At 38.4% G+C, this 12,920-nt stretch overlaps 1 protein-coding gene across 4 annotated transcripts in view; it reads right to left on the minus strand.

The window, feature by feature from the left end:
• MINDY4 (MINDY lysine 48 deubiquitinase 4) overlaps positions 1–12,920 on the minus strand; it is a 70,004-nt gene that overhangs the window by 31,797 nt on the left and 25,287 nt on the right. For 3 of the 4 annotated variants that reach the window (XM_088154982.1, XM_088155051.1, XM_088155168.1), the window contains exons 10-13: positions 9,273–9,449; positions 8,275–8,338; positions 7,234–7,299; positions 6,875–6,942 (exon numbers count right to left, since the gene is read on the minus strand). In XM_088154982.1, the coding sequence (XP_088011108.1) occupies positions 6,875–6,942; positions 7,234–7,299; positions 8,275–8,338; positions 9,273–9,449 (375 nt within the window). The remainder of the gene's footprint in view (positions 1–6,874; positions 6,943–7,233; positions 7,300–8,274; positions 8,339–9,272; positions 9,450–12,920) is intronic. The other variant, XM_014873725.2, reaches the window with a different exon arrangement.

Consider the following 12,920-nt stretch of genomic DNA (forward strand, 5'->3'; position numbering starts at 1 on the left):
GAAATTCCTGAATTTCCTTACCAGGGGGACAAGAGTCACATGTCTCAATTATCTGGGCAAACTCCACATTTTTCCCCATTTATTATTTTTGGCATTGCTTCCCAATTCCCCAATCCCCCACCGATCAAGATAAAAACCAGAACCAGCCTAACAACCTCTTTGTCTTCTTGATTCTGCTCTTTCTTTCTGAGTTCAGTTTCATTTACTCATTTTTCTTTTTACCACTAACCCTTGTTCCTTGTCCTCCAGTGCAGCAAACACCCTCAAACCTGATTCAGCCTTTCCTCTTCTTTTTCTTTGTTGTCACATTTTCACCTGGGTCACATTCCTTATCTAGAGTGTTAATTAGCATCCTATTATTCAGATTTTATTTGGCAAATCCTACACATTTGTTTTGAGTGACCCTACTCTCCCCTTTCCTTTATTTTGTCTTCCAAACCCCCTTTCCCTTTTGTCCCTGGGTCCCCTCTCTCTCAAGCATTAGAAAGTGACATTTCACACATCAATATATTCCACTGCCTACCCCCTTTTGAAAGCACAAAGCTTCAAATATTGGTCTCACATCTTCCCACAAATATTGCTAAGGCTGTCACTGATCATCCCTGTATTCTTGCCTTTTTTTTGAAAGAAAAACATTAAATTCTTTCAAGCAAACTCCCTTCTTTATTACCTTTTATCAGCTATAAGCTGTGCTTCATTATTCTGCATTTATTAATTGATGAATGCTGCAAGCAGCTCTTGCCCAGTGAACACTTTGGCCACAAGGGCCTCTGTCCAATTCCTACAACAGAACCTCCAATGCAGGGAAGATCCTGAAAATTAGGAATTGCATGCAAGACATTAAGCAGGAGGCACAGAAGTTCACTCACCCCAAACAAAAAAACAAAAAAGGGCTCAATTCTTCCCTACCAAGGTCTGGATCCCACAAAATCTCTTCTATTTGCTCCTCTTCCTGTTCCTGGTAAATCTAACCAGCTTTTCTCATGTTAAAAAATCACAAATGGCTCTTGGGGAGCTCTGGGCTTCTCCAATTTTATTTTTTTTTCCAGTTGCGTCCAAGTCCTTGTTTTTTAGCACTGTAACATAATTGACAGCTCAAACACAGCAGCTTCCCTGTCTTTTTCAAACACCAAAAGCTGTAAAAACCACGATGACATCTATTTATATTCCAGAACTGCAAGCCCTGAGTGAAAACTGCTCCCAGACACAATTTCCCCCTGCTGTTGCTCTCCCAGGCATTCTCAAGTGGAGGGGAAACTGTTCTGGAAAGGTTTTCCCAGAAAACTGGCTCACAATAAAATCCAATTCCACCAAGAGCTGAGAGTGCCCCAAGTGATTGGATCCTTGATGTGAAGTTGGAATTTTAGCCCTGGCCCAGCCAAATGGATATTTCACAAAATCCTTTCTTCATCAGGAGAGAAGGTGAATTTCAGGGGAATTCCAAATTAGAGATTGGCTCTGGGACAGGAAAAGGTGTCAGCAAAGGAAAGTGGATTGAGGGTGGGGGACCCTTTGTTCCACCCACAGCTCATGAGCCAGCAGAGCATCACTTTCCTTTTCAAACTCCTGCATGACTGAAAGAGATTTAAGGTCCAGTAAAGTGTCAGAATTGGGGTTATTTTACAGTAAATGATACAGAAAGGATATAGGAAAGGATACAGAAAAAAAGAAAAAAAAAGGTTTGATACAGATGACTGCAGTAATGATCATTTCCTGCTACACGTCTCAATAAAAAATTCTCTTGATGAATGAAGGCAGACAGAACTGTTAAAATTATCAGTAAATAAATAAATACATAAATAAAAATAAAATAGTTTACCAATGGACCAGAAAAGGAAGATTCTTGTAGTATTGCCTCCAACTAGACAATTACAAAAGTAAATCCAACATGATAAACTGATATATTTGACCGTGGTAAATGGCATAATAATGGGCAGCATTTAACGTGATTTGGTGCTTCTGCATGATTTTATTTCAAAGACAGATTAGAATGGCAGATTAAGGAGATTTAACCTCTGCAGTTGGGTAAAACAGTACCACAGGAATGAAGAGTAAGTGAACAGAACAACATAATTTCAATAATTTGATTCCTTCAAGTGAAAAATTGTTCATGAATAGATTTCAGAGAAGGAGGTGAATTGGTGTTAATCAAGGACAGAATTGTTGAGCATGAGAAATCCTACACAGATAAGGAGCCATAATGTGATTTATTCGATTTAATAACAACTGGCTTTTGAAATAAATAAATTAAAGAAAGAAACACACAAAAAACAACCAACTCCAAACAACCAAAATTCCCCTACACCAAAATGAGAACAGCACAGATAACTTTGAAACAGGTGTGAACACCCTTTTCTGGAGCAGTAAGGACTACAGAAGTGTAATTAACAGAGCTGTGGGATCACAACAAGGAAGATGTTGACGTGTATTTTCCAAGGTTTATGAGCAGCCAACCTTAATGAAGTACACAGCCTCCTCTTGACTTGCAAAATCAAGTCTCCTTTTTTATTTTTCCCACAGCTAAAGCCATTGTTTTATTTATTCTCACAGAAACACTTCAGGGAAAACGTGGAAAAGGCACCCAGTGAGCAATCCTGACTGGAGAGTGACACATGAGCCACTATTAGAAACTGATAAAGTATCCCCAGGTTGACAAAAGGGATGCAAACAGTGGCTTTTTGATTTGTGAGCAGCACAATGAGCCTGTGTTTCAGATCAGGCTCTGGGCATTGTCTCCAGGTAGCCTAAAAGTGGCAATACACTGCTTTTCCACAAAGGGAATTTTCTCCTTCCACAAGTTCTTTGCTCTCATGGGTTCTAGTAATGATGCTTTCATGCAGTAAGTTACTGCAGTGACTAGGAAAAATGTGGGAACAGGGTTGGTGAGGAGCTGGAATTTAAAGAATTTAAAGAATTTAAAGAATTTAAAGAATTTAAAGAAAACTGTGCACCAGTGAGTGCACCCAAAGGAGCCACATCCCACGCCAGGAATGGCTTTGCATGAGTAAGCACAGTGAGGAAAGGGACCAAGGGTTGGAGAAAGCTGTGCTGCAGCCCCACTGCAGGTAGGAAATTCCTTCAGATTGTGGGCTTGTAATTAAAACCCTTCCTAAATATTCCTGCACTCAGTGGTGAGGCTCAGTGGGTGCTTGCAGCCCAACTTTTGAGCTCATTCTCTCTCCCATGCGTGGCAAACATCCTGTAGCTCTCATCAACGTGAAGATCCCAGCACACTCAGAAAGATTAGTCCCCTGAGCTGCTATAATACGACTTTTTTTTTTAATTTTTCGCTGGTTGTTTAAAAAAATTAAAAAAAAAAAAAAACCAAAAAAACAGTTACAATTGTTAGGAACCAGCATTCCTTCCTGTACCAGAAGCAACAACGCGTTCTCAGCAACTTCCTCAGGAATTCTCACTCCTCTCTGGCCATTTGTTATCAGCTCAGGCCGTGATGATCATTAGTGCTCCGAGCATGAAAAACTCATTACCCAAAATCTACAAAGCAGCGCAAGCTCCTGCATTTCCTGGCATGCGTCCCCCCTGAAATAAAAATACTTCAGATTGCCAGCGATTTTAGAACAACTGCCCAGCAGACCTGGCTGAAAGCTGCAATTTCCATTTGCGAGGGAAAAATCTGTAACAATGTAGAAATTATGGAGCTGGACCAAAAAAGCAGCAAAAGCAGCAGCAAACATCAAGGCAGAACACAAAAATGGGGGACATGGAGATAACATCAAGGCCAGGGGGTTTAGGGATGCTGGAGCTTGCACCTTCCATTAGTTGCTCCAAATTTACTTGAACCTCTTGATACTTTTGGCCTCCTCATCTCTCAGTACTTAAAAGTTATTTATGCTGTGGAAAAAATTAGAATTGTGCTTGTTTTAACATCAAAGCTTGAGTGCTTCCCTGAGAGCACCCAAGTTTTTGGACTCTGAGGAATAATGTATTCAACTCTGTCATGGGTGCTTGAATTTTTATTACTTCCAAGTTATTCTTCTTTATTGAAGAAGAAAGGTTTTTTTCATCTGTGAAAATTAAAGGAAAAATTTGTTTTTGTCTCCCACTCTGTTCCAGTACTAATGTGACTTTACTGGCCTGAGAGACAGGACTGCATGCAAGATAAAATATGGAAAATCATATATTTATATGAAGCCATTAATGGGTTTTTATTCTCAACTCTCAACACATGACTTATTTCTTGTCTATCACAGAAAATTGAACTGATGTGTTCAGATAATTAAATTGCTAGTGGTAGTGCCAAAATTTCTCTTTTATAACCTATGGAACCAATTTATTTTTATTTATTTATTTTTATAACCTATTTATTCTTTTTTATAGCCTATGTAAAGCCCATCACTAGATGAGGACAGTTGTGTCTGTTTTTGTCATGTATAATGCTCTACATTACCAACGTTTAATCTCCCATTTTTCATTGACCTGTTACTAAAAAACAAATTTCATTTCATGACTTGATATTTACAGTGTAAAATTTCTTTCTGAGTAGCTTATTTAGATTTTCTCACTTTAGGGAAAATAACCAAGCACTTCAGGAGATGATTTATATCATTTTAAGATAGACACCCAAAATAAGTGAAATTAATCATGATTTTTTTTCTCTTTTTTTTTTGAGTTTAAAGGCCGAAATGCAAATACTTGCATAGAAAGTAAATAAATCATAGAATTCTGGAATAGTTTGGGCTGGGAGGCATCTTAAAGCCCATCCAATTTCACCCCCCTGCCATGGGCAGGGACACCTTCCACTGTCCCAGGCTGCTCCAAGTCCCATCCAAACTGACCTTGGGCACTTCCAGGGATGGGGAGTCCACAACCTCACTGTGCAATAAAGATCATTAAGATAGATAATTACAGTCAAAACAGGTAAAATCTAGGTGCTGTCAACTCCTGAACTAAAATTAAATAATCTTTTTTTTTCAGTGTAGCATGCACACAAAAATCCTGGCAACTGAAACTTACGTGTGGCTTTCTGTTGTAAAACCAGAAATTTTTCTGATTTTTCTGTTAAAAATCTCCAAAAACTGGGACAGAACAATCCCAGCGAGATCTATTACTGGCTGAAAATTCCATTATCTAAACCAACTCTTATTTGTCATCAGCTGTTCATCCAGAACTATGCCAGTTATGTAAATAATTGCTTACCATGCTGGTAACACTCTCTGAATGGTACATATTTCTTGAGGATATCAGCACTGAGTTATTTGTCTTGATATTTTTAATATCCTAAGAGAAGCACGAAGGCATAGGCAGCTAAATCGATTGCTGAAGATTACATAAACAAAATTCAGTTTGCACTTTTAAAATAAAAAATTGTGCAAAGGTCTAAAAAAACACTTTCCAGTGTGTGCAAAAAGAGAAAAAAATCCTTTTTCTGGTAAACAAAAGATAGGTACCAATGCAGAGTCTTACACAGTACAAGCTAGAGGAGAAACAGTACTGTAAAATGAAGTTCTGTGAAAAAATCATGATGATTCCTCAAAATAGAACTGCACTTTATAAACTGCTCTGACATTCTGGATCAGATCTGTAAAAATATTTAGATAGTTTGAAATGCAAACAGGCACCATAAGGAATTGTCATGTTCACTTTAGACACAGCTCCCCCAAATCAAAACACAGATGATTGATTGGCCTTGTCATAATCCATCTGGTAGGAACTGGGAGGTGATGAGGGAGAATATATCCTTGCTTAAATTATTAAAGGATATTTATCATTTTATAGCAAGCAAAGCAGTACAGACAGCAGCAATTATGAACCTACAGATCATTACTTACACAAGTAACTCCACTAATCTGAACCTCTCTGTTGTAACCAGCTCAGAAAAATAAGAATAAATGGCATATGCCCTGAAATTATCACATCATTTGTGTTAGAGTACAAAAGTGGAGTCAAGCCAAGGGCTGCAGTGTTACTATAAGCACAAGAAAGGAAGAAATTACAATAAAACAAAAAAACCACCTCAATCTGCAAACACTTGCTGGGATCCCAGCAGGTGAGCAACTGATTGTGGATCTCGAATTTGGACTAAGTCGCTGTTTCTTGTCAAGACAATGCAGAGCTGTAAGAAATAAAAGCTTCCATAAATCAGACTCGTGCTGCTTCCAAGTGCAGCTGCTCTCTCCGTGTCACTTGTTATTGTAAACTGGCAGCAGCAGCTTCCCCCTGCTCCTGGGGATTTCCACAGAAGTGAAAACCTGCCTGAACGAAGGAAGCCTTTACATTCTGACCCACTGACACTCACAGCACCACAGAAACACCTCCAGTCTGTATAAAAGCTCAATTAAATGCCACTGTGCCTGGCCCTCAGTGAGTTTTTAAAGAGGTTATGATGACTTTCCATGAGCTTGGAATATTCATTACAGCAATAAACTGAGATCAGATTTGTCAGACATTACTTCCAGCTACCTAAAAAATGCCTCATCCATTTTATTCCAGCTTTTCCTTATCATTATCACTGACAGAGAAACTGGGGAAGTCATCACAGTGAGGTTATTCCCCACTGCCTAAGATACCTCAAGAAATAAATAAAATTTAAATGAGTCTTGCTTAAACTGTCAAGGTAGGGAGAACAGAAAACGACCTCAGACATGATATCCTGTGTTTAGATGGAGCATTTGACATCAGATGTGGCAGACTGATCACTACAATAGATATATATAATTACACACACACAGGTGTGTGTATGCAACAAGAAAAGCCAAGATTAGGTGAGTAAATCTGCACAACTCCCCCGTATTTATCAGAGCAAACACCACAAGATTAAAAAGGACAGAGATTTAAGCACAGCCTGGCTTTTCCCTCATTTTTCCCAGCTCACTTTGCTGTGCAGTTTATGGAACAAGGCTAGAGAGGCACTCACAGGTTGATGGATCTTGATAAGATGACAGACACAGTCAGGAGGATGCACCCATAGGGACCAATTTCAAACTGAAAAAGAAAAGGGGTTATTTTGTTTGTTTGTTTGGCTAGGATTTTGGTGTTATTTTGTTTGGTGTGTATAAATTTTTTGCCCAATCCTCCAGAAATGCAAATGGAGCTGAAGGCAGGAGGAATTGCTGTGATTTATGATAAAGCTGAATTTGCTGCTGTATTTGTTAAAATGCAAGACATGTCCACAGAATGTTATAAACAGTGTTCAGAACACGTTGTGTGAGACTAACAGACACAAAGGCTGGCACCTGAACCATCATTTAATGAATATATAATTAAACACAGTACCTGGTGAATATTCTGCTGTAGAAATACAATCAGATCCTCATATCTCATGGCACTGTGAAGTATTAGCTGGGAAGAAATGCAAGAAGGAAAAAAAGGTGACTTAAAAAACAGCAACTCATTTTTATAACCTGAAAGCTGAAGTAGCCAAAATTTTCAAACTGCCTGGAAAGATCTGAACTAATAAAAAGAAATCAAGATCTAATGAAATCTATCTCTTACCGTTGTCATTTGGCATAGAATTGTATCTCAGCACTTCATATATTCTGAATTTTTCAATGCTGTTTTTTGATGATTTTTAAGTTTCTTGAACAGACACTTGGATTCCATTTTAAGCATTGTCTATGCAATGAAAAACAATTCCTAGAGCAGAGGGATACTGAAGCTTTAGAAGACACAGGATGGGCAAGAAGCTCAGGGGTTTGTACCTATATGGTGAGGCATTTATTCCTATTGAACATGAAATCCAGGAGAGCTCACACATCCAGGCCCTCACTTCGATATTCTTTGCCTGTTTTTCCATCTTCAGATTTTCTGAGGCATCCATTCCCCCGTTTAGGAGGCCAAAAACATTTCCTCCAGCCACTGAAGCCTGGCTGAAGGCAGCACTGCCTGCAAAGCCATCTGAGAGCCTCAGATGGAAACAAGGCATAACTGGAAAGTGTTCTGCCATTTGGAGCTTCTGGAGGGAGAAAAAGGCACAGAATTCTGTGTAAGACAAGAAGAAAATAGTGCCTTTTCATGCTCATGGTCAGCTGGAAGGGCCCATGTTCATTTTTACTGTGTGTCATTGAAAGCAGGCAAAGTTTTTAGGTTTGGAAGGTAAATGGAAAAAACAAAAGGATTTCAGAGAGCTCAACTGCTCACAGCCACTGAGACAACTCAGAGCCAGCCAGGCTATGGCATTTTATTTCCTATTAGGTTCTGGATCACAATTAATTTGATTTTAAAGTGTTAGGAGAGCAACAGAAATCAGATTCATTGAACTGAAATGGGGAAAGCAAGAAAGAGGATCTGGAGAATGGGAGTCACACAGAGCCTTACAGTTTCTAGGATTCCATCTGCCTTGTATTTCCCTGTGGGAGTGAACTGCTGTCTTCCTGATGGCCTGGAGGGGATATTCAGACAAAACCCATGTTAAAAGGAAGAAAATGGCATTAAAGAGAAATTAACATGTTATATGAGCTTGTGCCGAAGATTTGCATTATTATCATTATCATTATTAACGACTTTTTAAAAAATATTTATTGCAAATAAGTTTATTTTGCAAATCAAACTTCTATCAGTGAAACAAACACTTTATCTGTGCTGTGCTCTCTCAGTCTAACATGAATTACAAGTTTCTCCATACAGAAAGAGGATAAATATAAGTTTAAGATGTTAAGGACTGTTTTTATTGAAAAATATTTTTAGAGCAATGACATTCAAACAAGCAGAAGAACATACGTAAAATATCACAGAGGAAGCAGGTTTGAGATGTAAAATATGTGAAATATCGTTTGAAATGTCTTTGAATTTGCTGCTTCTATTTCAAGTTTATGAAGGATTTCTGTGTCTCAAAGTCTCTCTGTTATTTTTGCAGCTATCTTAGTTGATCTAATAAAGGAAATTAATTATGGCCACAAGAACTGACTCACTTAGAAATGTCCTTTAGGTTCCAGTGCAGCCAAAGCTAGGGATCTAAAAATTGGATGTTTTGTGTACAAGCCTAATTGCATTGCAGACAAATACAGCAATAATGGCATACCCTGCAATACAGGAGCAGAATGCTGCATCTGGAAAAATAACTCTTAATAAAAAGATTTTGGAGGATCCCTACAATCAATTAAATCCACAGGAGCTGTCACAGCAACCTCAAAGTGTTTTGTCTGCTCTGTCCCAGATACTGGGGCAGCAGAAACTACATTTTACATTGCTCCTTAGGCTGTTCTAGGTGGCATAAATGCAGCTTGCAAAGCATTTATATAGTGGATTATGTAGATTTGGGACAGACAGAGGTGCAGGAGCAGTGTACAGTGACTAGAAGTGCTTCTCCTACTCACAGTGCCACCAGGGCTTTCTCGTGGCCACCTGCACGCCACAGAATGTCAGCGAGAGCCAAGGAGAGGCACTTGGTCCTGTGAGCTTCTGAGGGCTGGAGACAACTGCAGGCCAGGAAATAAAGGAGAGAGACAAGCACCAAAATGTAAAGGGCAAACGGATTCATGGCAGGTTTGGCCCTAAAAGAACAAAAGCATCTTTAGAGACAGTTTTGTAATGATTAGTAACAAGGCACCGGTCAGAAAATCATTATTTATCTATTATTTATCTATTATTTATCTATTATTTAGAGACAACCTGGATGGCCAAAAATCCTGTGAGCCGAAGAGGCAGCAGGTATTGTCACTGGGGAGACATTCCAGGTGTAAAGGGACAGCTGAATCCCACTTTTCTCTGGGAATCAAGCAGCAGAATGAGAGGAGCACTCACTGCACACCCTGCACTGAGACTTCTCAGCACCTGCAGAGGTGAGAGGGAGATGCAACTGATGGCACCACTGGGATTTTTGGAGCCATTCCCTGAGGAGAAACCTCATTTCAGGCATTTCAGGAGGTACCTTGGACCCTGAAGGTAACAGACACAGTGAGGGGAGCTGTAGGGAGAAAAATCTCTCTCTTCAGATTGCTGCAGAACAAACTGGGCACACTGGGTGGGTTTCTTCTCAAGTCAGAAGGAAAACAGGCACTGGACTGACATCAATTCACCAAAGTGAAGTGTTAACAGCTCTGTGCAGCTTTTTGGGGGATCTCTATGAGTTTATGTTGCTCCTAATGATGGTTATAAATAATTGCAAAACTTGCTACGTCTCTGTGTTCTGTGACACTGCTCCTGTCATAAAGGTGAATTTAAGTGATGAAATTCACAGCCTTTACTTCAAGGAGATCATTACTGAAGCTGGTGTCTGATTTATAAGGAATGATTAAAATGAAAACTGTTTTTATCATCAAAAGCAATGGATGAAAATCAAGAGAAGAGTAAATAAGGTATGATCAACAACAGGAACTGGTCAGGCACAGATCTGGTATCACACCCTGATATTCTAAAAGAAAGAGTTCCTCTCCCACAGAACAGATCTTTAATTGCTTGGACAAGAAAGCAGGTAAATGCTTCAGGGAGTAACACCATATTGGCAAATAATGGACAAGAGAAGCTACTTCATCTGTAAATCTGTAATAAAACTTTCAACATTCTCCAACGGGATTGTTTTATGTTTAAACATGATTTTTAGTTTCTAATGGCATCCATACTTAATTTCTTTCTGAAGGTTTACTTCTTAATCCTTTTAAACAAATCTTCACAATAATGTTTTTACCCACTACTAAACTTTCTCCAAAGTTCTATCTACAATAAATGCTACTTGCATAATTTTAAATAAGGTATGTCCCAAAGTCAGGACCTAAAACATTAGGAGACCAGGAGGCTAAAGGTCACAAAGTGGAAAACTGACAGATTTGAGAATAATAAACCCAATATCCATGAGACTGAAGAAGTGGCCAAAAGATCCCATGTCCCTGGCAAGAACATAACTGGAGTTTTCTCTAGTGGCTTTAAGAATGGCAGTCTTTGAAATTCAGATTTTATCAGTTTTAAAGTGTTACCAGCATGGGAGATGAGGACAAAACCTGTTCCCACTGTTTGAGTAAAAGATCTAATAATTCAAAAGACTAAACAAGAAACACCAAACATCAAAAAAATTAAACAGACTTTCAAGTTCAACGTCTGCCTTGAATATAATATTCATTTAGAGAATGTTTCCCTCTCTGAAGGATGTGAGATATGGGAAATAATTGGTGAGAGTTTTCAAGTGAAAAAAAATATATAATCACAACTTTCTCTTATCTCTGCCTCTTCTAATACAGACACCCAGAAATTCATGGGAATCACAAGAAATTTATGTGCTTGAGAGAGGCAGCAGAGGAAAAAGGAGACATGATAATTATTTCTTGAATGTTGAAGAAGGCTGAAATCAAACACTTCCTGTGAAGTGGCTGATAATTTGAAAATCCAGGTTAAAATTAGTAAGGAATATTTATCCCCTCATTTGAAACTTTGAGACTTCCCTTTCCTTCTGCCTGCTGAATGTTTCTGCCCATGGCAAACACAACATAAGAAAAGTATGTTTATCTCACGAATAAAAACAAAAAATCTTTTAAAACCATGTGGATAATAAGAGAGGAAAAACAGGAGAGGCAAATTCTGCCAAGGAAACGGGATAGGTTGGAGCTGGCACGAGTTGGGACACACAGTTCAAACAACCTGGCCTCCATCCACTTATTTGGGTGCCACATCATTTTATTTCATTTATGATCTCTGAACCATGCTGCAGGAGGGAAATTAAGATCTCTATTTTCACTAAGAATGACCTGAGACACAAAGAGACCAAGGAGCAGATGATCAAAGGCTGTCCTCAAAGCTGAAAGAAATTCTTGGTTTTCACAACCAGAAATAATTCTTCTGTGGAGATTCCTGGTCATAAAATCTAAGTATGCACTGAGTTTCCTGCAAGAAAGTTTCTGAGGTTTCTCTTTTATTTATACAAGAACCTTGTACAGGCTGCCCTCATTATAATCTGAATTAGAATCCTAAAGTTTTGCAGGATAATTTCTGTCACTTCCCATCGTGGATGCTGAAGACAAATAATGATGCTCTACAGGTACCTGTTTCTTTCCAATATTGATGAAAAACAGCCCAAACAATGAATTTACATTGAGGGTAAGCCAGACAGCACAAAGGAGTATCAACAGAGACCACAGCATTTTCCTACACAGTTCCAAGCAGAAAAAGGGTATTTAAGGCCAAAATTTAATACAAGAGGAACATTTTTATATTGTAAGGTAATGAAGTTCAAGAAGGATCTCAGCATGAAAGCTTCTCTTCAGACTAAATCGAGGTCAGACTAATGGAAGTCAATAATAAAAGAAGGTGTTGGCAAACCAGTAAAATAATTTTCCCTATTAAATGTTCTGTTCCTTTAAGGCACAGGGAGGCCTTGTGGAATTTTCTTTTTGTAATAGACTTAATGTCTTACTGAAAAACAAAAGGCAAATACATGAAAACTGGTAATAAAGTAATTTTTGAGGCATTATTTTCCAGAATTTAATTCAGTAACCAATGTTCCTTTAGCAACATGACAAGTACATTATTATTATAGCAGTCCAAGCAATTTCCTTGTCAGCAGAAACACCTAACAAAATTCTTTAAAGCAAGTAGAAAATACACAGAATATAAATTCAAATTCCATTAAGGAGCTTAAACAGGAATGATCAAATACAATTACAAGGGAAAAAAAAATCGTTTTAACTTTAATTTTTCAACCCTGTTGAGATTTCTTAGTCAAGCACTGGATGAACTTCATGGTCTTTCAAACCTTGATTATTTTTTTGTTCGAAATCCTATTTCCATGAGGACCTCAAGGCTAAATAATTTTCATTGGCCTCAATTCAAGCTGTTTGGTTTGTGCAGAGGTTCTTGGGTTAATCACAAGCAATTACACAAATAAGACACCAACTTCTACATTCCTACAGCTCAAGGGGAAGCAAACACAAGTAAATCAGATGCTGCTTTCTTTCCCTCTCCCTGAAACAAAAAGAAGTTCAGTAAGTTCAAACTCAAAAGGCTCCTGAGTGGCTGCAGCAGAGAAATAATTTTAT

This window comes from Sturnus vulgaris, chromosome 1 (genome assembly GCF_052056855.1).
Source record: "Sturnus vulgaris isolate bStuVul1 chromosome 1, bStuVul1.hap1, whole genome shotgun sequence".
Classification (NCBI taxonomy): domain Eukaryota; kingdom Metazoa; phylum Chordata; class Aves; order Passeriformes; family Sturnidae; genus Sturnus; species Sturnus vulgaris.